The sequence below is a fragment of the Carcharodon carcharias genome, chromosome 23 (assembly GCF_017639515.1).
Source record: "Carcharodon carcharias isolate sCarCar2 chromosome 23, sCarCar2.pri, whole genome shotgun sequence".
Classification (NCBI taxonomy): domain Eukaryota; kingdom Metazoa; phylum Chordata; class Chondrichthyes; order Lamniformes; family Lamnidae; genus Carcharodon; species Carcharodon carcharias.
In genome coordinates this window covers 11,496,772-11,522,151 of record NC_054489.1, presented here as the reverse complement: position 1 = coordinate 11,522,151, position 25,380 = coordinate 11,496,772, and the positions used below count along the sequence as shown (strand labels likewise).

General features: G+C 42.4%; 1 protein-coding gene across 3 annotated transcripts in view; it reads left to right on the top strand.

Annotated features, from left to right (window-relative positions):
* Window positions 1-10,077: 10,077 nt before the first annotated feature.
* LOC121294038 (F-box/LRR-repeat protein 20) overlaps window positions 10,078-25,380 on the top strand; it is a 127,980-nt gene continuing 112,677 nt past the window's right edge. For 2 of the 3 annotated variants that reach the window (XM_041217547.1, XM_041217546.1), the window contains exon 1: window positions 10,078-10,106. Coding sequence is in view for 1 of the 3 variants with exons in the window: in XM_041217545.1 (XP_041073479.1) it covers window positions 10,350-10,379 (30 nt within the window). In the remaining 2 variants the exon portion in view is untranslated. Of the gene's footprint in view, window positions 10,107-10,296; window positions 10,380-25,380 lie in introns of those variants that run through there. The other variant, XM_041217545.1, reaches the window with a different exon arrangement.

The following is a 25,380-nucleotide window of genomic DNA, read 5'->3' as shown; positions in this document are numbered from 1 at the left end:
TCTGCACCCAATGTGCAGCTGTCTGTCAGTGCAAATCACCTGCAGAATTAGTGCAACTTTTAATAACATCAACTTGCATTTAGAGAAACAAGAGAAAGTTGAGAGTTCAGGCTTGAATAGAATCAAGATTAAACAGGCCTAAGCAGATCGACAATCGTAAGGTAATATGGCTTGTCCCACTCTCACTGTGTAATTACAACACACAACCCTGGAAAATAAGACAGAGAAAACTTACTAATTGACACCTTCCTGATCGATAACTTCCCTGTATGTAAGCACGTAAAAACATTTTTTAAAAAAAGGATGCAACATTCTGTCAATGTGTTCTCCATCACCTCTTAGCTGAGTTTAAGTTTGGCTTAGTGTAGAGTCGCTTTGTCATGAATCAGTGGAGCTAGAGGAACAATTCCTAAAGGCTACCAATTTGACAGTGAGTGGCTGCAGTGATACAGCACTTTGTAAATGTGCCATGTTGTCTAATCATGCTAAAATTGTAAAGAGTAGATTCCTGTTTGCTATCAAGATGTTATGGTAAACACTGTGCAGATCTGGCACTTGGCCTCTTGAAGAGACACCAGGTGGTTCCTGGCACTTTCAAGGGCAGCCCTGCTTGGTTGCAAAACTCTCTGCATAAGACTACATTATCAGCTTATGAAGCAACAATTTAAAGTACTGGAGATGCCATTTTGAAGGAGAGGTTTGACTCAATGTATAGTGGAGAGCAGGCAGAAGATACAGACTGCCTTTTGCTCGCTGGTTTCTATTAAGCTACTTTTAAGGTGAAGCTGCATATTTCATGAAAGAGAAAGGATTATAAGATTATCCTCATGAATTAAATGAAGTGAGGCGGGAGAAGGCTTGTGTGGAGCTTGAAATTGATGAACTAGAGCGGGGTGATAAATGACTGAGTTGAGTTTGTGGACAAGTTGAGTTTGTGGAGGGTGACGTCAAGGGAAACATTGGAATCAAGTCTGGAGATGACAGAAGCATGAATAAAGATTTTGGGGGCCATGGGGCAAGATAAAGGGCCAGGCTGGTATTGCTGTCCATAAAGAACTGAAAGGTTTTGGTGATGGGTCAGCTGCTGGATTTGAACCACAGCTATGGGTTGAAGAAGATGGTTGCACATAGTCTCTTCTAACCTGAGTGAATGTCATGGAAAGGAATAAAGTCACTGGCAAAGGAACAGAGTTAACAGTTGAAGGAAATTATGATGCATCTAAAAGTTATGCCACATCGGCAGCTTGACAGCACAGAGCTGGCTGGGTAAAGAGCTTGTGCTGTGTGCCATTGGTGTACATGTGGAAGCTTGTCTGCAGATGATGTCAACAAAGGATTGCATATAAATGAGGAAGAGGAGGATTGAGCAATTGGTGCTCTGTAAATCATTGTCAGGCAACAGAAGCAGAAAGCGTTGTTGGAAATGTGTGAGGGGCCGGGTACTTTAAATGAAGGATAAGATCAGGGTAGTCGGTGTGTTTCTGTGGATTGGAGGTCTGAGAGTGTCACAGAAGGGAAACATGCCTTAGTTTAATGCCTCACCTAAAAGACAGTACATCTGACAGAGCAGCACTCCATCAGTACTGCAATGTAACTGCCTGCATTACAGAGTCAAGTCTCAGGAGTGGGACTTGAACCTACAACCTTTTGATTTAGAGGTGGGAATGCTACCACTGAGCCCAGGACATCACTTCAGTGTAGACTAGGGCTAAGTCTGGGATCTTCGTTGTCTGCAGAATTCTGTTCCATGTTGCATAGTGTCATTGCAGAATTGAAACTGAGAGAGTTGGATAGCTTGTGGTATCCTGTTTGCTGGTTGGAGACATCTATATAATTCTTAGTTAGCTGAACCAGACCACAGCAACCACATCTTTCATGACGTCTGTCCCAGCACTTCAATTGGGACTAGCCATATAAATTCTGTGGCTACAAGAGCAGGTCAGAGGCTAGGAATCGTGCGGTGAGTAACTCACCTCTTGACTCCCCAAAGCCTGTCCACCATCTACAAGGCACAATTCAGGAGTGTGATGGAATACCCCCCACTTGCCTGGCCATCCAGGAGAAAGCAGCCCACTTGATTGGCAGCACATCCACAAACATTCACTCCCTCCACCACTGTGCAGCAGTGTGTACCACCTTCGAGATGCACTGCAGAAACTCGCCAAGGTTCCTTAGATAGCACCTTCCAAACCCATGACCACTACCATCTAGAAGGACAAGGGCAGCAGATACATGGGAACATCACCACCTGGAGGTTTCCCTCCAAGCCACTCACCACCCTGACTTGGAAATATATCGCCGTTCCTTCACTGTTGCTGGGTCAAAATCCTGGAACTCCCTTCCTCACAGCACTGTGGGTGTACCTACCCCACATGGACTGCAGGGGCTCAAGAAGTCAGCTCACCACCACCTCCTCAAGGGCAATTAGGGATGGGCAATAAATGCTAGCCCAGCCAGCGAAGCCCACATCCTGTAAATAAATAAAAGAATAAATTAGCAGCTGAAAGTGATATTTCCATCTTTTTTAAACCCCTTCAATCTGTATTTCCAACCTCCTACCATGAACAGGATATCAGACAGTGCTAAGTAGGTGGAGGATGCATGATCCTGCTGGTTGTTTTCCCAGTCTCTAAACTGTTTTGATGGTTAATTTTCACCAATAGATCACAAGATTTAAAGTTTTATCTAATCACATTTCCTTATTTTCATCTGAGAACTGCGGGTCACAGACTTTTACCCATCCACACAATTTCCTGAAACCCTGTCAGACTTAAAAGATTTGTTTTCTGAGCAGGAAGATAGCATCTTGTGTGGTCTGGAAGTTCCTCTTTGCTTCTTTCACAAACCGCCTCAGAATTTTTTTAAAAATTATGTGTTGCCTAAAATAATAAAACTTTATTTTTAAAATTCTCATTGGCAATTTTTCTTTTTTATTTTTTTTTACAGGACGTGAGTGTCACTGGCTTGATCAGCATTTGTTTCCCATCCCTTTTTGCCCATGGGAAGGTGGTGATGAGCTGCCCTCTTGAACCGCTGCAGTCCATGTGGTGTAGGTACACCCACAGTGCTGTTAGGGAGGGAGTTCCAGGATTTTGACCCAGTGGCAATGAAAGAACGGTTAGAAATTCAAGGCAGGATGGTGTGTGACTTGGAGGGGAACTTGGTGGTGTTCCCATGTGTCTGCTACCCTTGTATTTCTAGGTAGTAGATAGAGGTCATGGGTTTGGGAGGTGCTGTCGAAGGATATTTCTACAACAACAAATTATATTTATATAGCATCTGCAACATAGTAAAACGAAGCATTTCATAGGAACATTGTCAAACAAAATGTGACAAGTAGATACAAGGCCAGACGCCCAAAAGCTTGGTCAAAGAGGTAGGTTTTAAGGAGCATCTTAAAGAAGGAGAGGGAGGTGGATGGGTGTAGAGGTTTATGGAGGCAATTTCAGAGCTTAGGGCTTAGGCAGCCCAGTAGAGCAATGGAAACTGGGGTTGCTCAAGGGGCCAGAATTGAAGGAGTTCGGATATCTCAGAACATTGTAGGTTCATAGGAGATAACCTAGACAGGGAGTGGTGAGGCCAGGGTGGAATTGGAAACAAAGATGAGAATTTTAAAATCAAGGTGTCGCTTAACTGGGAGGCAGTGTAGATCAGCCAGCGAAGGGGTAATGGTTGGACAGGATTTAGTGTGAGTTGGAATATGGGCAGCAAAGGTTTGGATAACATTAAGCTTGTGGAATGAGGAAAGTGGATGGATGGCAGGAGTGCTTTGGAATAGTCAAGTCTGAAGGTAACAAAAGTATGGATGGGAGTTTCAGCAATAGGAAAGCTGAGGCTGGGACAAAGTTGGGGAATGTTAGGTAGGTAAAAATAGTTGGTCTTTTTGATGGCACTGATATATGTTTGGAAGTTCATCTTGGTGTCAAATCCCAAGGTTGAGAACAGCCTAGTTTAACCAAAGATAGTTGCTGGGGAGGAGGATGGAGTTAGTAAGCTAAGCAATGGAGTTTGTGGTAGGGACACAAGGCAATAGTTCCAGTCTTCATAACATTTAATTGGAGTGAATTTGAAAGAGGTGGTGATGAGGTAGGTGTTGTCAGTGTACATTGAAAACTGACTCCATAGTTTTGGATGATATTGCTGAGGGGCAGCATTGTCAGGAACTAGAGATAGTTTACATAAATTATATGTTTATTTGGGTGTGTTAAGAATAAGGCATATATTAATGTTTAAGTTTCCTTTGTATTTCTGTATTTGTGTGTTAAGAAAAGAAGTCGAGTTTTAGTTTCCCTTTAAAAGGTGCCTATATTCTAATGAGATTTTTATGACTCTTGAAGAGAAGTTAAAACAAATGAGTAGAACAACTGTGCTGTTGCCTAGCAACAGGGGTGTAGAGAGGGAGACACACACACACACACACACACACACAAAACTAAAATCGAGAATTGACAGCAGAGGAATAGATAGCAAGTCCCAAACCGAAGTTGAAGCCAGCATTCCAGAGAGATTGGATACTGTGAGAGGGAACTGCAGAGAGGGCAGACTTCCCAAAAGAACTGAAAGGGCCCAAGGCCAAGGGGTGAGACAGAAAGGAGGGGTTCCAAGAAGACCTTCTAGTCAAAGGAAGAGCAGAAGTCTGGAAAAGTTTCTGTTCTGTGGAATTGACATTAAGGAACAGAGGGGAAGGCTCCAAGCTTCAAGCTTAAAGGGAGGAAGCTGCAGGAAACTGATTTTAAGTGATATGGGCATGTGAGAAGCCAGAAGGTCTTGTTGGAGAACAAGCTGAGGAAAGAAGGCACCCTCTCTCTAGCTTGCCTGAGATTGCGTGTGGCTATCAACATGCAGCCAGAGAATGCTCATCTGAGTGTAACTGGTCTGCATTTAGACCCACAAAGCTGGACAGTTGATGGGAATTTCCAGGCATCTACTGGGACCAGCAGCCCGTCTACACAAAAGAGAACTCCAGGTCAACAGTGACGAGACCTTGTGAACTTTATTCTTTATTTTATAACACCCTTCCTCCAAAGCCCACCTCTGCAGAGAGACTCTATCTGTTTGTCCTTTGATAGATAGTTATACTTTCCAATTACAACTGTGTGTTAATCAGTTCTTGCAACTTGTTAAAAGAAGTTTTGTTTCAAAATTAAATTAATCATACTGAGCTTTTGAAAGGAGTCTGATCGGAGTCTCTTTTCTTGGTACTATAGGTCTAGGTACACAACTGGCCATTTCGGTGGGAGAGTTAAACATTTAAATTATTGGTATGTGGCCTGTAGAGTAGTGGGGCTTGATAATTCAAGCACTCTTCCAATCCCAGTCATAACAGCATGTAATGAGAAATAGGATGGTGTCAAGGATAGATCCTTGAGGGACATCAGAGGTAACTGTGTGGAAGTGGAGGTGATCCTCTGGCTATGGTTAAATAGAGAAGAATGCAACTGAATGCAGTCCCATCCAGCTAAATGACAGTGAAGAAACATAGGTAAAGGATGGTATGGTCAACAATGTCAAAAGTTGCAGACAGGTCAAGAAAGACGAGGAGGGATAGTTTATATGGAATTATATAGCAGATCTAAAGTTAATCCACGACTGCAGGACAAAAGAGCACAAGTTAAATAGTGACAACTTTAACATAGTAAAACACCTCAAAGCATTTCCCAGGAGTGTAACCCGAATAATATTGAAACAGAGCCAAAGAAGGAAACATTAACACAGGTGACCAGGACCTTGGTCAAAGAAATATGTCTCAAAGGAGGTGGGACAATGGGTTTAGGGAGGGAACTCCAGAACTTAGGGCCTAGATGGCTGAAACCAAGGTTGCCAATGTTGGGATGATAGAAGGTATGGGGGACCCTCAAGAGGCCAGAGTTGGAAAAGTGTAGAGATCTCAGAGGGTTGTAAGGCAGAGATAGAGGCAAAGCTATGGAGGGACACTGGACGTCAACTCAGACTTCAATCACCATAGAAAGGGATTGTGAACTCTGGCATCTTCTGGCCCACAGGCAGGAAACCAAAGGCTGACTCTGTTAAAGAGAATGAAGAAACGTCACAACAAACTATAGCAGCATCTTTATAGTTTCCTGCTTTCCTTTTTCTCAGTAGCAATACCAAATTTCAAAGAACGATAGGCAGCAACAACACAAATACCACAAAAGCCATGCCAACTAAACACAACAAGGAAATTGCAAATGCTTTCTTTTTAATGAAAATGTATCTTGAATCACCCTGGGAAGAATGAAAGCGACTTCCTTCAGCAATCAATTAATGCCAAAGGAGAATGCATAATATAGGCTGTGGTGTGGCCACAGTGCAGGACTATCTTACACAATTATAGGGTTTCTTTTAGCTGGAATTTGTTTACTTCCTTCAGTTCAAAGCAAAATGACCCCCAGACCTCTCAGTAATGTAGTTTTTGAGCCTGGAATATATGCTAAAGGACAGGCCTGAGCAGCTCCACTGACCTAGTGGGTAAATGTGTCATCAATGAAGCGTTAAGAAACACAGAAAGTGACTATGAGTCACAGATTATTGCTCTGTGTTGAATCAGCTGATTTTAGGTGAATTAGCAGAAGGAACGCTTCAATGCACCACAGCAGCCCTTGGCTAGGGAGGGGTAAAATTAGGCAGGGTTCCCACTGCAGGTTGCTATTCAGTTATCCCTGTCTTTTCTCTTTACAGACGCTGACTGGCCTGCCCATTTCCAGCATTTGCTATTTTTTGTTCTGGTTTTTTAGCATTTGCAGGTTTAGCTTTTCTCACTTTTCTCTGTTCAAAAAAGGTTCAGTTCAAAGAAAAAAAGATATAACCCCTGACCATTTGAATGAAGTGGTTCTGGACTGGAAAAAAGTGTCTCAAATATTCCTGGAATGTAGAAAGTTCATAGAATCATACATCACAGAAGGACATTATTCAGCCCTCCATGTCTGTGGCAGCTCTTCGAAAGCTAACCAATTTAGTTTCACTTCCCAGCTTTCAAATTATTCCCCTTCAGAAGGTAAATTTGTAAAAGCCTTTCCACCATCTAAAAGGCACAAATAAGAAATGTGATGGAATATTTTCCATGTGCCTGGATGAATGCAACTCCAACGTCACTTAAACTTAGCATCATCCGGAAGCAAAGCCATCCATTTTATTGGCATCCTGTCCACCATCTTAAACCTCCCTTTCCCTCCATCACCGCTGCAACATGTACCATCAATAAGATGCACAGCAGCAACTTGCCAAGGCTTGTACAACAGAACTTCCAAAACCGAAAGGGCAAAGACTGTAGGTGCATGGGAACACCACCACCTCCAAAGCTCCCTACCAAGCCACTCACCATCCTGACTTGGAAATATAATGCCATTCCTTCACTATCACTGGCTCAAAATCCTGGAACTCTCTCCTGAACAGCACTATGGGTGCACTTACACCACACGGACTGCACTCACCACACCTTTTCTAGGGCAATTAGGAATGGGCAATAAATGCTGGCCTTGCCATATCTTGTGAATGACATATCCAATTATTTAGAAGAGGGGAAATGGGAATCATTATTTAGTAATGCTGAAAAAACAGACATGCTGTCAAAGTTTTTTGTCTTGCACTCATCAGGACAGAAGCAAGAATGCCAAATTTCAAAGGGAGCAACAATTTATACTACAGGAGAAAAGGATGCTGATTGGTTGGCAAGTTGACTCTGATTGGTCGAGGTATTGGCATGGAGAATGCACCAGAGAGCTATTGTATCCCATATTTTTGTTTAATTTAAAAAAGATACAATGCTTGGACATTTCTTTTGCATGCAGAGGACAGATCTCTGCTCTATGACTATATGTAGGTTCCAGTAAGCGTATGTAAGCCCCATTGTGAGCCTGACTGATAATCTTAAATTGGTTGTTAGTGTAATTGATGTAGTGGTAATTCACTGGACTAGTTATCCAGCGGCCCAGGCAAATGATCTTTGGGTTCATATCCCATGATGGCAGCTGGTGGAATTTAAATTCAATTAACAAAATCTGAAATATAAAGCTGGTCTCAGTAATGGTGACCATGAAACTATCATTGGTTGTCATGAAAACCCATCTGGTTCACTAATGCACATCAGAGAAGGAAATCTGCCATCCTTACCTAGCCTGGACTTAGGGTTGCTAACTGTGAATTCCTGGAGTTTTCATCACATGATTTGCCCCCAGACTCTTGCCATTAGTTGACCAACACATCCATCCTTGTGACACACCGCCTTTCTATGGCAATTGAAAAGCAAAAAGACTCTTTCCCAATGGATGCTGTCAATTTTTTTCCCCCCATTTTCAATTTTTTAATATCTGGTAAAGAGAAATGTTCAAAAGTAATGACAAAAAGTCTTTTATAATGTCCCTTTAATTTTTCTCCTGGGTTGCACAGAGCTGTGTCCTGGAGATTTGTCTTCAATTTTTGGAGACTCCAGGCCAATCCTGGAGGGTTGGTAACCCTATCTGGATTACATGTGACTCAGGCCCACAGTAATGTGTTTGACTCTTAACTGCCCTCTGAATTGGCCGAGCAACCCACTCTGTTCAAGCGCAAGTTTTGGTTCAAGCTTTGGTTTCCTTACCTAAGGAAGGATGTACTTGCCATGGAGGGAGTGCAGTGGAGGTTAACCAGATGAACTCCTGGGATGGCAGGACAATCCTATGATGAACGTTTGAGGAGACTGGGTTCGTATTATCTAGAGTTAAGAAGAATAAGAGGTGATCTCATTGAAACTTACAAAATTCTTAAGGGACTGGACAGGGTAGATGCAGAAAAGATGTTTCCCCTGGCTCAGGGGTCTAGAATCAGGGGACACAGTCTCAGAATAAGAGGCAAGAGATGAGGAGGAATTTCTTCACTTAGAGCAGAGTGAATCTTTGGAATTGTCTACCACTGAGGGCCGTGGAAGCTCAGTCATTGAGCATATTCAAGGCAGAGATTTCTAGATCCTATCGACATCAAAGGATTTGGGATAGCACAGGAAAATGGCATTGAGGTAGGCAATCAGCCATGATCTAGTTGAATGGTGGATCAGGCTTGAGGGGCTGAATGGCCTACTCTCTGCTCCAATAGTTCTAATTAGAGACGGGCAACCAACGCTGGCCTGGAAAGTGATGTCCACGTCCCATGAAACAATAAATAATAAAAAGAAATTTTAAAGAAAAAGCCAGGGTGATTGTGAAAGAATAAACAATGAAAAGAATGTTTAAAAAAATAGAATCGGGGTGATTGTGAAAGAATAAACAATGAAAAGAATGAAATAAATGTAGGTAAAAGCGAAAAACTGCGGATGCTGGAAATCCTAAACAAAAATACCTGGAAAATCTCAGCAGGTCTGACAGCATCTGCGGAGAGGGACACAGTTAACGTTTCGAGTCCGTGTGACTCTTCAACAGAACAAAGGAAAAATAGAAAAGGGGGTGAAATATAAGCTGGTTTAAGGTTGGGGTGGGGGGTGGTTGGGACAAGAAGAGCTGGATAGAGGGCCAGTGATAGGTGGAGATAACCAAAAGATGTCACAGACATATAAAAATATAAAATAAAAATAAAAATAGATGATTGTCAGCATTGGAGGGGGGGGGGGGGGCGGCGGGGAACCTTGGAGAGCGTCCCCGGGCTCTTGCGGCTGAGCGGCAGGGGGCGGGGCTTGGGGAGGGGGCGGGGTGGGGGGGGGGGCGGTGGGTGCCACGCTTGTTTTTTCCCGCAAAAATAGCGTCGGACGTCAGGCCCCGCCCCCCTGGCTGGGACGTCCCCGTAAGGGTCGCTCTGATTGGACGAGCCCATCAGCTGGTGGCCTAAGGCGGAAGCCGGAGTTAAAAAGCAATCGCTGGGATATATATATATATATATATATATAATTTTTTTTAAAAATAAACCGTTCCTGGCGGGGGGGGGGGGGGAGGGGAGGGGGAGGGGGAGGGGGTGAGGTAAGGGTGGGGGCGCGGGGGGGGGTGGGGGTGGGGGGGAGGGAGGAGGTGAGGTTCGTAGTAGGAGGAGGAGGAGGAAAGTTTTATCTTATTATTATTGGGGGGGGGGGGGCGAAGGGTCGGACTTTGTAATCATAATAAACCGGTTAGTCGGGCCGGTCCAATCAGGTGCGAGGATGTTGGCAGGTGGGTGGAGTGTCCTGTCTGTTTTTGTTTTAATGTTTTTGTTGAAAAGTTGAAGAAGAAAAGAGAGAGAGAGAGAGAGAGGAGGAGGTGGAGGAGGAGGTGGCGGGAGGAGGAGGTGGAGGAGGAGGAGGAGGAGGGGGGGGAATAATTTCCACGGGGAGGGGAGGGGAGGGGAGGGGGGAAGCGAAAGGCGGCGGCGGCGGCGGCGGCGGGGCCGGAGCCGGAGCCGGAGCCAGCGGCAGGATGAATGGAGTCACCAAGAGCAGGTTCGAGGTGAGTCAGTCAGTGGTTGCTAGGGAGGGTAGAAGTAGAGGCTTCAATTCTGCCTCTGCCCCCACTAGGCCCCCCCCCCCCTTCTTTACCACCCCCCTCCAGCTCTCCTCTTGTTATTGTCTCCCAGCTGATCAGGCCTCAGCAGCAAACCACATTCCTCCTTTAACCACCACCACCCCCCCCCCCCCCCCCCCCCCTCCTCTCTCTTCCCCATTGCCTTTCCAGCCATAATCCCACATCCACTCCCCCCCCCCCCCCCCCCCCCCCGCCAAACTTCAACCACCCTATCCAAAACCCACCTTGGCTTTTCTTCTAATATATATATATATATATAATATATAAATCCTCACGCCATAAAATTATTTATTCATTTCATTTATAATTTTTTCCCTTCTGAAGCAGGGAATTTATTCCTTTGTGTGATGTGCAACAGCTGATGAAAATGTTTGGAACCCTAGAGTTATTTGTTGTCTGTTTATATCGCTTGGTTCGTTTTTAAGTGAAAATCCTTCTCAATTTTTCCTGTTTTTTTTCCCCCCTAAAGTGAACTTGCTTTTTAATTTTTCCTGATTTTTTTTTTAAAAAATGAACGTTTTCTTTTCAAGACCTGCTTTTTTTTTTAGTGAACATCCTTGTTTTAAAAAAAAATCCTGATCTTTTTCAAAAGTGACCATCCTTTTCTTAATTTTTACTGATTTTTTTTGAAGTCAGCATCCTCCTTTTTATTGTTTTTTTTTCAAAAGTGAACACCATCTTTTTAATTTCTTCCTGATCAGTTTTTAGTGAACATCCTTTTAACTTTTCCTGATTTTTTAAAAATAATGAGCATCCTTTTCGTTTTCCTGATTTTTCTTTTAAAAAAGTGAACAGCCTTTTTAATTTTTAACATTTTTGTGGCTTGAGTCATTTTGGGTGATTATTGTGGGTATTTTAAAATATTTTCTGTCCCTATATCTGTGATGCCATTAATTTGGAATTAAATATTTTTAAAAATACTTTCATGTTTTTTATAGCTTAATAAGTTAACGGACTGTATTTTAATGATAGGATTTGAAAATAAAATCTCATCAAGTAGTTTAGGATTATGGCTTCATATAAGACTTTGTGATAACATACAGAAGAGTCTCCTATACCACTTTAAACTATCGTTGCTATTATATTTTACAGAGCTCTTTAATTGTAATTATTGAGGAACAAAAGTGTTCAAATGTAACCATTGCAGGGAATGGGGGTGGGGGGTTGCTGCAGTGATGGGCACTGGCTTGATGAGGAACTGAATAATTGTGATTATGAAATATAGTGATGGTATCCTACATACAATAATATTACATAATGCTGTTGGTGGTTTTAGTCTGTATTTACTGCTGTGGAATTACTGTGGAATAGTCAGTGTAACTTGGATTGTGTAATAGGGAGCCAATGACTTTGCAATCTGTTGGAGGCATTTTTTAAACAGGGCAATTAAGGTAGCTTTAATCTATGTCAGTACAGTATGCACATATAAAATAATAGTTGGTAGTCACCTTGGTTTGGTTTGGTTATATTATAGGGGTGTAGTTGTTTAGGAGACCCAAGGTTTGCCACTACCAATTCTTCAAATAAGCACATGTAGGCAATTCCCTCCACACATCATCACTTGTACCATTTTCAATTTTTCTTAGATGTCTGGTAATCTTACAGTTAATGTTCTATTCAGACAATAAAGATAAATGCATTCCCAAATAGGTAGCAAGAGCTAAATATGAAAAAATAATCATGCCAAGAGCAAAACATTGATCTAGAAAAGATTCCCAGCTGTCATTCATTACCATACTGAGAGAAGTGAACATCCTTTAGGTAGAGTCCAATAGTGTAAATATTTTTTTAAAAATGGTTATAAAACTGTAACAATTGAGGGGCTTTGATGTTTTCATACTCAAGAAAGTGAAGCAACAGTAATTTGAATTCTAGCTGAATCTCATAATGCTAGCAGTGGTGGTTGTGCCTGTAAAGTTGTGCGAGACCCTGTGCAATATTCCTGGTGCTCTTAAACGGTTAGAAATTATTTGTTTCTGCAGAGAGGATTAAAGAGTACCGTGAGTTAATTTGTCCAAATTAGAAGTGACTTGTTGAGCCAAATGCCCTTTGTTCTCGAAGCAAGTTATCGTATCACTGGCGGGGGTCGAATAGGCTTTACAATGGGAGTCTGAGTATATTCCTTCATGTGACAGGAAGAGCCAGTGATACAGGAAAAGGCTTTTCTGGTGATGCCAGGAATTTGCACTGTTGTTTTGAACACTGTTTATTATTGCACTGTTTGGTAAGCAATAGTAGTTTGTTAAAAGAAGGAAAAATGAAAAGAACAATATTAAATGAAACAATGCATTTCGTGGACTAGCTGAGGGCCAATGGAAATTCCCTCAAGTGTGGTTGTTGGGCAACCATTGAACATGAACCACAACCACAGGGATTTAAATTGAACTCTGCAACTGCTGGACTTGTTGGCAATTTATATGTTTGTATGGTTTGTGACTGAATTGCTGCCACCAGGATTTGCTCCCTGCTCCTCCTCTGCTTCCTTCTCCCCCTCGCCCCCAAGAATGCCTTCAAGTGGATTAGTTGCCCTGGGAGGGTGTGATATATTTTTAGGAGAGAGGATCTTTTTGACAAAGATGATGGGGGGAGAAAGGAGTGCGAGGAAGCAGAGTGGTTTCAGAGGTCTTCGAGAAAAATTAGGTTAATTATTTTAACTAAGAAGCTGTTTGCCCCTTCTCAGAATTAAAGCAGAACCTGATGTATCTTGGGCCCAATTCTCAGTCTATGTTGAAATATCTGATCTTGGCTGCAGATTTAGTAGGGATGGGAGAGGGAAAAAAAAATCAATCAACGTAGTCCCAAGTCCTGATCACTATCGTGTGTGCGTGCGTGTGTGTGTGTATACGTCGGATTGGCCTGCAGTGATGCCCACAATTGAATAGCTCACTGGCACTTACTGTTTAGGCCCACAAATGAAGCACAAACATACAGATGAGGCACCAGGGTCCTACTGATTTTTCAATACAGGATTGAAAATTGGAGCAGAAAAAGAAAGCGGTGTTCTAAGACTTGTTTTGACGTTCATAAAGAGAAAACGAACCCTTTTATCAAGGGGAATTGGCGATTGTAAATTTGCCATCTTTCTGATTGACTTGAATGGGTTATGGAATAGTTTCTGTTGTACCTTTGAACAGAAATAAACCTCTGGCAGAACGAGCCTGGGGGGCATTGGGTGGGGTGATAGGGTGTGAAGAACTGCCAAAAATTACAGAAGCAGTGAGCTCAAGAGTTGGGTTTGTGATTGGGAGGGGCAGAAGGAAGGAGGAGAAGGATTGGGAGGAGGTAATTTTACTTGACTGTGGCCACTTCCAGCAAGGGTTGGGGTTAAAAGTCATTCAGAAGTGGTACTCTGCCTGTGCTCTTCTTAACCTCCTCTCATGTGCTACACTGTGGTGTATTGCCTTGCTTAAGAGGGGGATGATGCTGAAAAAAAATTAAGAGGTGGCTATTCTAATTTTTCCTCCTGGTTTTCACCCTTCCTTCAAGGTGCTGCCTTTTTGGGGCACAGTTATATGGGTGAAGGCAGAAATGAAACACTTTACCCAAATGGCTATTTGTAATGTGGGAGGTAGCAGAATGTCAGTGGTCACAGAGTGCACTGCAGTCCAGCCTGATCTTATACTTGTTAGTCCACATTTGTAATTTCTAGCAGGGTTTGTGCTCAGTATTCTCATTAAGATCGAGCCCTCCTCTGTCTCCTCTCTTCCAACTTCCTAGCCATTGGGCATTGAGGCTACTGTACTTGTAAAACCCTGTCCAGCTGCCTTGGCTGAGATCAGCCAACTCCACATGAACTAGAAATCAAACTTGGGACTTGATGCTTTGCGTGGCTGAGTATCCTGAGTGGACCATAGTATCCTTATCCACTGACCCATTGCATTGTCTAGCCACAGTTTATACTTTCCCCTTATTTTATCGTATTGTTACAAAGGAGAGGGAAAAGATTATCCAGCATCTCCTCTCTGGTACTCAATGCCAGCAGCACAGAACTCTCTCTGGGGGTACCCAGGGACTATTTGAAGTTCTGGAGTTGTGCAAAATTGGGTGGTTTGATGTCTCCACATAGCTGCCTCAAATTCTGTATTGTGACTTCTAATATCAAGGAAAAATAACGATTGGAAAAACAGGGATTAGCACTGAGATACTAAATCTTTTAGATGGTTAAATGCTGCTGTGGAGGAAGCTTGGGGTTCAAGGGGTGAACTTCAGCTTTGTTATCTTGTCCTTAATGTTGGTTCTGTAATTTGCTTTAGAGGTTTCAAGCAGGTGCATCCCAGCGTCACTTGGCTTATTTTGAGCGAACTGTTGCTTCTTGTTTGGAATTTGCCTCTCATCTTGGCATCGTGTTGCTGGGTGAGCTTGGAATAATCTATTGTTCAGCTGCCTTGGAAAGGGGTGTGCGGAGAAAGGGGAATTTAAAGGCCACATGGGAGGTTTCTTATTTTATTCTCGCTGAAACAGGCCGAGTGCCTACTTATCAGTGGCGGTAAGGTACATGTTGGTGCATGCAGTAGCTAATTGGCCTTTTTAAAAATTTATGCTTATTCACAGTTCCCTGCTGGCCACAGATTACATAGCGTTAACCATATAAAATGTCAGTCTCAGGGGAAGGGGGCAGGGAATGTAACAGTCATTTTTACGAATGGTTATTTAGCAGCTCAACTGCTGAAATGCCAGAGCTTTTTTTTGTTCAACTTCCTTTCTCGGGAGGTGGTTGGGGATTGTTTCGGGGGAGTGGGTGGTGATAATGTCCTGCTATTAAAAAAACGAGGTCTAAGGTATAATTGACTGGATGTCAGTCCCTGAAGAGTGGTGTAATATTCTGAGTGGAGCATTTGACAGAACGATCAGTGACAGCAGTGTAATTCCCATAGGGAGAAAATGGCTAGGGCAATGCTTGTGTGTTTTGGATATGATTAGTTCTGATCAGTAACACACTCTCCATAACTGCTTATGCAACTGGATGATTGTGTTATTTTGATTCCCACAGGGTGTCTGGCACCATGTTCTCTCTCCTCCACTTTTTCAAACTTCAGATCTTGCATGATCTAAACTCCTGCAAACGGAAGAAAGCTAGGAAACTGTCTCCTCAATTTAGAGTGGTGAGAGTGTCTCCTCCACCATTACCTCGCCTCCAATTGAATCTGATCTTTTATCAACATCTTTTCAACCTTGTTGTATTTCAGCTCCCATATTGAATAAATATGTTTAACTCTGGAGCAGCCCCCTCCCTAACAGCACCGTTGGTGTACCTGCTCCACATGGACTGCAGCAGTTCAAGAAGGCAGCTCACCACCACCTTCTCAAGGGCACTTAGGGTGGGTAATAAATACTGGCCTCACCAGTGACGTCCACATTCCATGAATGAATAAAAATTACAGGGACGACTGAATGTTACCTAACCCCGACTAAGTGACAGGCGGGTGGCAGAACCTTGTTCATTCACTTCTTTATTTTTTTCAAATTTTAATATCATTGAGCCATACAGGAATTTCTATGCTTCCTGAGGTCATAGTTGGGTGCAGAATAATGGAGCACACACCACCTCACAGGCTAGATCATATTTTCAAATCCGCAAATTGAGCATCTTATTGCACAAGACTGTCCAAGCTTTGCATCATTTTGAGCAGCTTAGATGCTTATCTTAGATCCCTGAAGGCCACATATAAAGTTTAAATCCATGCTGCTATTAATCTGCATGTATCTCAGGCTGCACATGCTAGATCTTGGTATCCTGATTGACTGTTTATCGGCCAATGAGGCAGCAATTATAAAACAGCCGTTCAAAATTTCCAGGCCCACAAAACTGGTTTGAGGACAAAGCTGAGATGGAAATGTAATCACAAATAGAATTGAGTTGCCTTGACCTTATGAATTCCACACTGTCTATGGGCTATAGTTTACATGCCTCTGCTATCTATCTAATACAGTCCATCAATCCTATTATGCTTTGCCTCAAGCTTTGTGTAAAGCAGAATTGTAAAAGTTTTTTGTGTATGCCAATGATTGCAGTTCTGATTCAGTGGGTAGCACACAACCTTTGAATTGGAAGGTCCTGATTTCGAGTTCAAGTCCAACCAAGTTGAAACAAACCTAGGCTTATATACTGTGCGGTACTGAGGGAGAGCCACACAGTTGGAGGTGTCAACTATTGAGTGAGTTTGCCTTCTCAGGTGGATGTAAAAAATTTGATAGAACCATTTCGAAGAGATGGAACTTCTCCCTGGTATCCTGGCCAATATTTACCTCTGCTACCATCACTGCAACAAACAGATTACCTGAATATTATCATATTGCTGTTTGTGGGACCTTGCTCTGGGCAAACTGACTATTGTTTCCTCCATTATAGAAGTTACAATAATTTTCAGCAAACCTCCACCATGCAGCTACAAATTAGCAATCTCATAAATAAGTGCTATAAAAAATCCATCTTTTAAAAAAAAAATTACATTTTTGTAGCATCTTTCAAGACCTCAGGGTCTCCCAAGGTGATTCACAACTAACGAACTACTTTTGGTAGGTAGTCACTGTTCTAATATGTAATACAATCAATTTTATGAACCTTTGATATCCCCTTGAGTCCATTTGACCTCTGATTGGAAATCTTTAGCTTAGATTGGTGCCTCTGGTGTGAGGAAACTACTGCAGGATACAAATGAAGCTTTCTTTCCATTTCGAAAGATCCATTGGTCCCAGATGATAAGAGAACTTGTACAGAGGGTTAGCTCTCTTTTTATCCCTCCTCACTTCTTCAAACCACCAGTTATCACTTTTTCCAGCAAAAATGATTTCAACTTGAGAGCAGTGGGCTACATGTGATCTGGAAAGGAAAGAGCTTGCACCTTTCAGGTCTCCAAGTACGTCACTGCCAGTGAGTTAACTTTTGACGTGTAGTCCTTATTTTGTAGGCAAACACAGCAGCCAGTTTGTACACAGTGATAAAATAACTAACTGGTTTTGGCTGAGGATTGGCCAAGACATTGGAATGGGTCCCTGCTCTCCTTCAAACAATGCTATGAAGAGCTTTACATACATCTGAACAGGCTGATATCTTGTTTCAATATTTCATCAAAAGATAGCAACTCTAACCACACAGCATTCCCAATATTAAACCGAAGGTCAGCCCTGGGCTCAAGCCCTGGAGAAAGGCTTGAACTTAGAACCTGCTGGGTTGGAGACAAGTGATACTAATTTGTGGAGGTTGTGTGTTGGGGGGGGGGGGGGGGGGGGGGGAGGAGGAGGAGGAGGAGGAGGATGGGAATGCTCAAAAGCTACACTGATTTTCTTTGCACATTTAAGGTTAATTCAGAGCTGACACTTCACTTTTACATTCTTATTTTAACTTTTAGTATGTATTTTTCAGATGTAGTTTCCAAAGTGACAATACACTGCATTGTGTGGGTACATTAAAGTATAATGTTGACTGGTGTTGTGGTTTTCAAGCCACATAGGTGCCAGTCAATGACCATCTTCAACACGAGATAATATAACCATCGTCCCTTTACATTCAATGGCATTACCATCGCTGAATCCCCCACTATCAACATCCTGGGGGCTACCATTGACTAGAAACTGAAGTCATATAAATACTGTGACTACGAAAGTGGATCAGAGGCTAGGAACCCTGTGGCGAGTAACTCATCTCCTGACCCCACAAAGCCTGTCCACTATCTGCGTGACACAAGTCAGGAGTGTGATGGAATACTCTCTACTTGCCTGGAGGAGTGCAGCTCCAACAAACTTCAAGAAGCTGGGCACCATCCAGGACAAAGCCCGCTTGATTGGCACCCCATCCATCACCTTAAACGTTCACTCCCTCCACCACCGACACACAGTGGCAGCAGTGTGTACCATTTACAAGATGCATTGCAGGAACTCACCAAGGCTCCTTCGACAGCACCTTCCAAACTCTTAACTGCTACCCAAGGGTAGCAGATGCATGGGAACAGCATCATCTGGAAGTTCCCCTCCAAGCCATACCAATCTGACTTGGAAATATATCCCTGATCCTTCAATGTCACTGGGTCAAAACCCTGAAACTCCCTCCCTAACAGCACTGTGGGCGTACCTACACTACATGGACTGCAGCGGTTCAAGAAGGCGTCTCAATACCACCCGCTCAAGGACAATTGGGGATAGGCAATAAATTCTGCTTGGTCAGTGATATCCACATCCCATGAATAAATGGAAAAAGAAAAACTTTGGCACATTTCAAGGGCTGGTTGAGGATAACTTGTAGGTGATATGGCTGAATGCATTAATAAGCTGTATACTTGGGTGAAGGGGTTCCCAAGGACACAGGTGTGGGGGGTTGAGGGAAGCAGCTTTATCCACATGCCTTATTTGGTGCTTTCTGTTACATTATAATTGACTAGAGGTGGTCCTGATCATGGCAATTTTTCCATTTTCCTTTCTTTGTTCTAATTCCTGCCATCAAGTTACACACTGCTCTGTGCCCCTCTTAATGGCTAGATTAAGAGATAATAAACCATGTCCAGTAAGTTTAAATGCCTGTTGATACAATCATCTTGATTGGATTTCCCCAAATGAGAGCTAGTTTTCATGTTGAGAAATCTATTTGTCCTTATAAATTGCTTTTTTTTTGGGAACTTATACAATTGTTTACTGTTGGACCTTGTTCTCCTACAATGACCGGTTTGATTATTTACAAGATGTAGGGTAGAGTTAAATGTTTGCAGATGATTTGTACAGTGTTAATGTTGTATAAGCAAAAAAAAAAATGAGGTGCTTGGGGCTGGATATAAGGCTGTGACCTGATTTGAGCTGTTTGGAAAGATAAACTGCTTGTCCAAAGCAGTAAATAGCTTATAATTTTTCATTGAACCCATAACAAGCCTTTAATAAGCACCTTTGGGTTATTTCAATCTTGCAGCATTTTATGTTCATTTTAGAGCTTTCTTATTTTTTTGAGCTAACCATGGCTTTCATTGTGGATTCTAACAGCATGTTGCGTCACCACAGCACATTTTGGATGATTAATGATTGTGGTATCATTCTGCACATTGGCGAGTAAGGCTGTAGGCAATTGTTTCAGTTCAGTTGCAGATGGTCAGAGCTAGTGGTTTGTGAGGTGTATGGGGTCTTGAAGTAATAAATCATCAGGAATGATTGTGGCTTGTATGAGAAACATTTGGAAATGTGACTCCCACCCCTGCTTCACTCCAAGTGCAATGACCCATTGCAGGTATGGTTACAAGGGTGGCACCTTCTCATTAGTACCTCAGGAGCATCCACAAATGCAAACTATTCAGCAGTAGTATCTGGATAGTGTTTAGGAGTGGAAGCTTGGCATTTTACTCAGCCTGGCTTCGAGCCTTGAACCTGTGCAGACACACTCCAGGCAGGCTCTTAGTTTTCCCTGGACAGCAGTAATAGTTAATGCATTGATTCTAAAACAGTTTGTCTTTGGACTGACTTACCACCAGCAGTGCCATGGGAGATCTGCTATATTAATTTATTAAACATTAACTGCAATACACAAAATTGTAGATGCGTTGAGTAGATGGAGTCATGTCTAGTAGAATATTATATTGAATAACTTCATAATGTAAGACTTGCACCCGCTTTTGATCACAAGTTTTGAGTCTTCCATCACAATAGGTATTGAAGTAGATCTTTACTATGAGCAGGAGTAAGAACAGCAGGTAGTGAATAAGGCCTATTCAGTCAGTGGAAATTGAAATGGGGAGAGATGTAAATTAAGCTGCTGACTCGCTATCACTTGTTTCCCACTACCTCACAAATTTGAGATCTACCCCACTATGTCCAGCAATGTGCAGGACCCTCTATTATTGTGGAATGTGCTCCTTCAAAATTTTGAGCCAGCTAAGGGACCCTATGTTGTTGACACACCATATTGACTGTTCTGTTAAATTTACATCTATGCAAATTTGTCGCAGACTAAATAAATTTAAACCACAGGCTAATATTTTCCTTACAGATCATCCCCCTATGGCATTGTTCATGGACAAAAGGACAGAGGCCCAGGGAGCTAGTGGCAGTCAAGAAACGAGGCTCAGGGAGAGAAGGAAGGGTTTGGGGCTGGCTGAGGCAATACAAGTAGAAGTGGTAGATGGATAGAGTTTGCATGTTTGCTGCAAATGCAGAATGAAGTGGGGAAGTCTTTTTTTGGATGAAAAGGTGCTGATTTTATTTTTTGTTGCTACTGTCTAGTTGCTTTTCACAGTGGAAATATTGAATCAATTACTTAAGACACAATCTTGCACTGACCCAATCAGCTTGGAAATGACGTAGTCAGATTGTCTGACACTATTTATGTATTATTCTGGATATGCTAACGTTTATTTGCCTGCCCAGCTTTGTTTACTGTAGGACTTCTCTAGCCTTGAGTCGTTTAGGTGACAGCGGTAGCACTCCCAATTCTGAATCAGGAGATCATAGTTCAAGTCCCACGACAGATTTGAGCACAAATTTCAGGCTGACACTCCCAGTAATCTGAGGGAGTGTGGCACTGTCGGAGGAGTCGCCTTTCAGATAAGTTATTAAACAGAGGCCCTCTCTGTCCTCTCAGATGGACGTAGTTGATCCTGTGACACTACACAAAGAAGGGTACCTGACCAGTGCTTATTCCTCAAGCAACATCACAAAAACAGATCACCTGGTCAATTATCTCAATGCTGTTTGTGGGAGCTTTCTGTAAACAAATTGGCTATTTCTACATTGCATCAGTGACTAAACTTCAAAAGTTGGTTGGTTTAAATCCAATGTGAGATTGTGAAAGGCATTTCATAAATGCAAGCCTGTCTTTTAATGTGTTAAAATGAGCTTTTATGTTGCACTATGTATAAATAAAATTTAATGAAGTAACTGGTTTTGAAAACATTTAGGACAGATTTGAGAAAATTAACTTCCTTGGGGAGAATTCCTTTGGGAGTGTAAAACCATTTTGATTCTAAACTGAAAGGCAAGAGGGCGATTTTTGTGATTGTTGCTCATTACCCCACCGACTTGCTTGTATTATTCTGAAGAGAGTATTGGCATTTGGTGGCTGGACTGCTGAATAGAACTGTATGTGATAACTGGGTAGGGGTTGCCTGTTGAGTGAGTTTAGGAAAGATTGGACTGTACTGGTCCATTTCTACTGGTTGATGTGGAAGAGATGTTGACTGCAGCTGCAGTCCGTTTACATTTTTCCCTCACTGCAGCACTCTCCTACTATTGTGAAGTTATTCTTGATTGGCCTTTATGTTACAAAACAACGAAACCCTCTACTGAACTTGGAAGTGAGTGACCTGTTGTGCTAGGATGCGTTAATGTAGCTCGCCTAATGACTTGGTGATTAAAGTCATTAAAACTGTACAGACCAGGAGAGCTACTGTACACATGACCTGTCCCAAAAACAGCAGGTGGAAGCAGCTCATGCTGCTGTAGCCAGCTGTTTGTCTTGTTACTGGTGCAACTGTACCCCCAGAGAGAGAGAGAGAGAGAGAGAGAGAGAGTGTGTCTGGCTGGCTGTGTGTCTGACTGACTGTGTGACATTTATGTCCATTGTGCTGCTGGAGGCATAAACACTGCATCATTTATATTGCAATACTGCTGCTGAAGCCAGGACTGCTTTTGGTGGTGGCACCATAATGAGAAGTGGACCCTCAGACACTTTAATAGCTGCTCTTTAATTGATCCCATTTTATTTCCTCGACTGGCATCTTACCGGCATCTACAGTACTAATTATGGCTCCCTTAACACAGCAGAAGACATAGGCCCAGTTTTCTGTGTGTCTGAGTGAGGATTGGTTGCTGACACTCTTTATTTGACCACTGCACCAAATTAGACAGCTTGGCCTGGAACTTCATCTTGGTTGCTCTTTAAGCGCAATTTGTTTGCAATCGGCCAAATTGATGGTGAATATCTAGGAATTTGAAACACATTCTGTTCATAAACAATAATGGAAACACAATTTGTTGTGCTGGTTTAAAAATACAATTTTGGGAAGCCAGTACAGTCCATAAAACTTCCAAGCCTCGATTGAATTAATCACCACTGAGTTTCTGATAATTACGTACGTTTGTAGGTTTCCAGAGGCTCTTAGAATTAAGCTTTTTTAGGCACAATGACAATAATTGGCACATTGTTAAAAAAACTTTTAAATTAGTTTACCACCATTAGTTACACTGTACATTAATCAATGGTTATCTAAATTTTTAAAGTCATTTTCAGTTATATGAAATTGGGTTACTCAGGTGGTGAGCGCAGCATTCCTTCAAATGTTTATTTCTGTATTTTCAGGTGTATTGTTAAAACTGCACCAGATTGCCCCTCTTAAATATGATTTTTTTATTACAAACACTTTTTAAAAAAAAATTGCAGCTTGTTTGCACTGGTTCATGGAAGATTTTGCGTTTGAGCATATGCTAAGGAGGTTGAACGAAATCTTGAGCAAAAATATTAATGTTGCAAAACTAATGCTTTTTGTGCCTGGATTTGCTGATAGTGCTCAAAGTGGAAACTTTTGGTCTTTATGTTAGAAAATAGCAGCTGAGGCACACGGAGCTGGACTGTTCTCAGCTCTTGGAAATAAAGCTGCCCTGTCTGGCAGCAGAGGGCCAGCTATTCAAAAGACTTCAACAAACAAACCTCCCATGTGGGCCTGGAAAGCAGGCTGAGCAGGTTGGCTGAGTCAGTCTGTGCCCCTGGCACAGGACAATGCCAGATTCCCTGATTTACCATTTCTGGTGTGAGTGTTCTCCATCGTTGCCCTCACAAGAACTGGCCTCTATGCCTGCAGAAATTGACTGGTACACAGAGAGTAACAGTGAAGTATGAAAATGGTGATATTGCTCTTTCAGTTATGGTGCTTGGTACCAAATGGCTTTCAGTTGTAAGTCCCAAGTAATCACAAGATTGTTTAAATGTAAAATGATCAGATATCTAATGTAAACAAATATCTTGGCTGTAGAATGCCAATGATTTAAAAAGGCCCAGTAGATTTTTCAAGGTGTTGCCCACTGTCATATGATTTACTGCTTTATAATAATGGGTGTGCTCCAACCATGTAATACACTATTTATTATTCTGTTAATGTGGCATGTGTATCCTTTTAAGGTGACAGATAAGTAGTTAAGTAAACCCAGTCTAATCCACAAACTGAACTTTTGTTTCTGCTAGTTTCGGATTGCAAGTCCAATTCAACAGTCTCTGAAGGCTGCTTTCTATCTAAGATACTGTGACATTTGGAGTGGGAAGAGAGCACATGCCAGATGTAGCGGTTCACCTCCTGGAACGCTTTTTAATTCTTGTAACCTTGGGTTCTCTATTGCTATGAACGCTGTCATTGTTTTTGGGCTGGCAAATTGCTTTGGTTTGCCTGAAACAATTACAGGGGTTCAACATTTGTCTTAGTAACCAGTTGATGCATCCACCTAGCTCTTAAACGGAGCTTCCTGCGTCACAATGGGGAACTTGATTCTGTTATCTGCTGGGTTAACGCAGGAGGGCAGGGTTTGTAGTGTCAGTGGGTTTGTTGCGAACGTTGGTAGACTTGTGGAAGTGCAGGGCATGGAGTTGTATTTGCAGCTCCGACTGTAGTATCACTTTGGGACAGGTTATCTCGTGAAAGCAGGGCACAGCATATATTTCAACTCTTTCTCGGACTCGAACGCAAGTTCTGTCGAAGGGTCATGAGGACTCGAAACGTCGACTCTTTTCTTCTCCGCCGATGCTGCCAGACCTGCTGAGTTTTTCCCCAGGTAATTCTGTTTTTGTCTTGGCACAGCATATGAGTTCTTTAAACTTTCCAGCACACACCAGAAATCTGTTGTTTCCTCAGGCATTCCCTCTATAATGCAGTGTGCAGCTTTAGAGCTGCTGAGTCTCAGGATTGCATTTGCACTACAAAGGTGGAAAGTAGTTTCTGTGTCACGCTGCCACCAAAGTTGTGCAAATCTGGGACTTGGGTTAGCACTAAAATTGTTGGTGAAGATTGTCCAGGTTCTGAACTAGGGCGGTCATTGGGGACGGAGAACAGGAAAATCAGCCAATGGGAAGTGAAAGTTTACCATCTACAATTTAAATGGGATGGAAAATTAGGCAGGCTCCTTTTTTTGAGAGGGATGTACTCCTCCCAGCTTGGTTTTACTGTAATTGCTGGGTTGAAATGTTCCAGTAAGTCAAATGAATCTGCTCTGTGGTGTAGGTCCACCCTTATTAATTTCCAATGAGAGACCCTCATCATCTAATATGAACATATGTACAGAGGAACATATGAATTAGGAGCAGGAATTGGCCCCTCGAGCTTGCCCTGGCATCCAATAAGATCATGGATGATCTGATTGTAATCTTAACCCCCATGTTCCTGCCTACCCCCGATAACCTTTCAACCCCCTGTTAATCAGGAACCTATCTAGCTCTACCTTAAAAATATCCAAAGACTCTGCTTCCATCACCTTTTGAGGAAGAGTGTTCCAAAGACTCAGGATCCTCAAGAGAAAAAAATTCTCCTCATCTGTCTTAAATAAACGACCCCTTATTTTTAAACAGTGATCCCTAGTTCTAGATTCTCCCACAAGAGAAAACATCCTCTTCATGTGCACCCTGTCAAGACCTCTCAGGATCTTAAAGGTTTCAACCAAGTCACCTCTTACTCTTTTTAAAGCTCCAGTGGATATAAGCCTAACCTTCCAACCTTTCCTCATAAGCCAACCTGCCCATTCCTGGTATTAGTCTCGTAAACCTTCTCTGAACTGCTTTTAACGCATTTACATCTTTTTCTTGAGTAAGCAGACCAATAGCGTACACAATACTCCAGATGTGGTCTCAACAATGCTCTGTACAATTGAAGCATAGCCTCCCTACTTTGTATTCAACCCCCTTCACAATAAATGATAACATTCTGTTAGCTTTTCTAATAGCTATACCTGCATACTAGCCTTTCGTGATTCATGCACC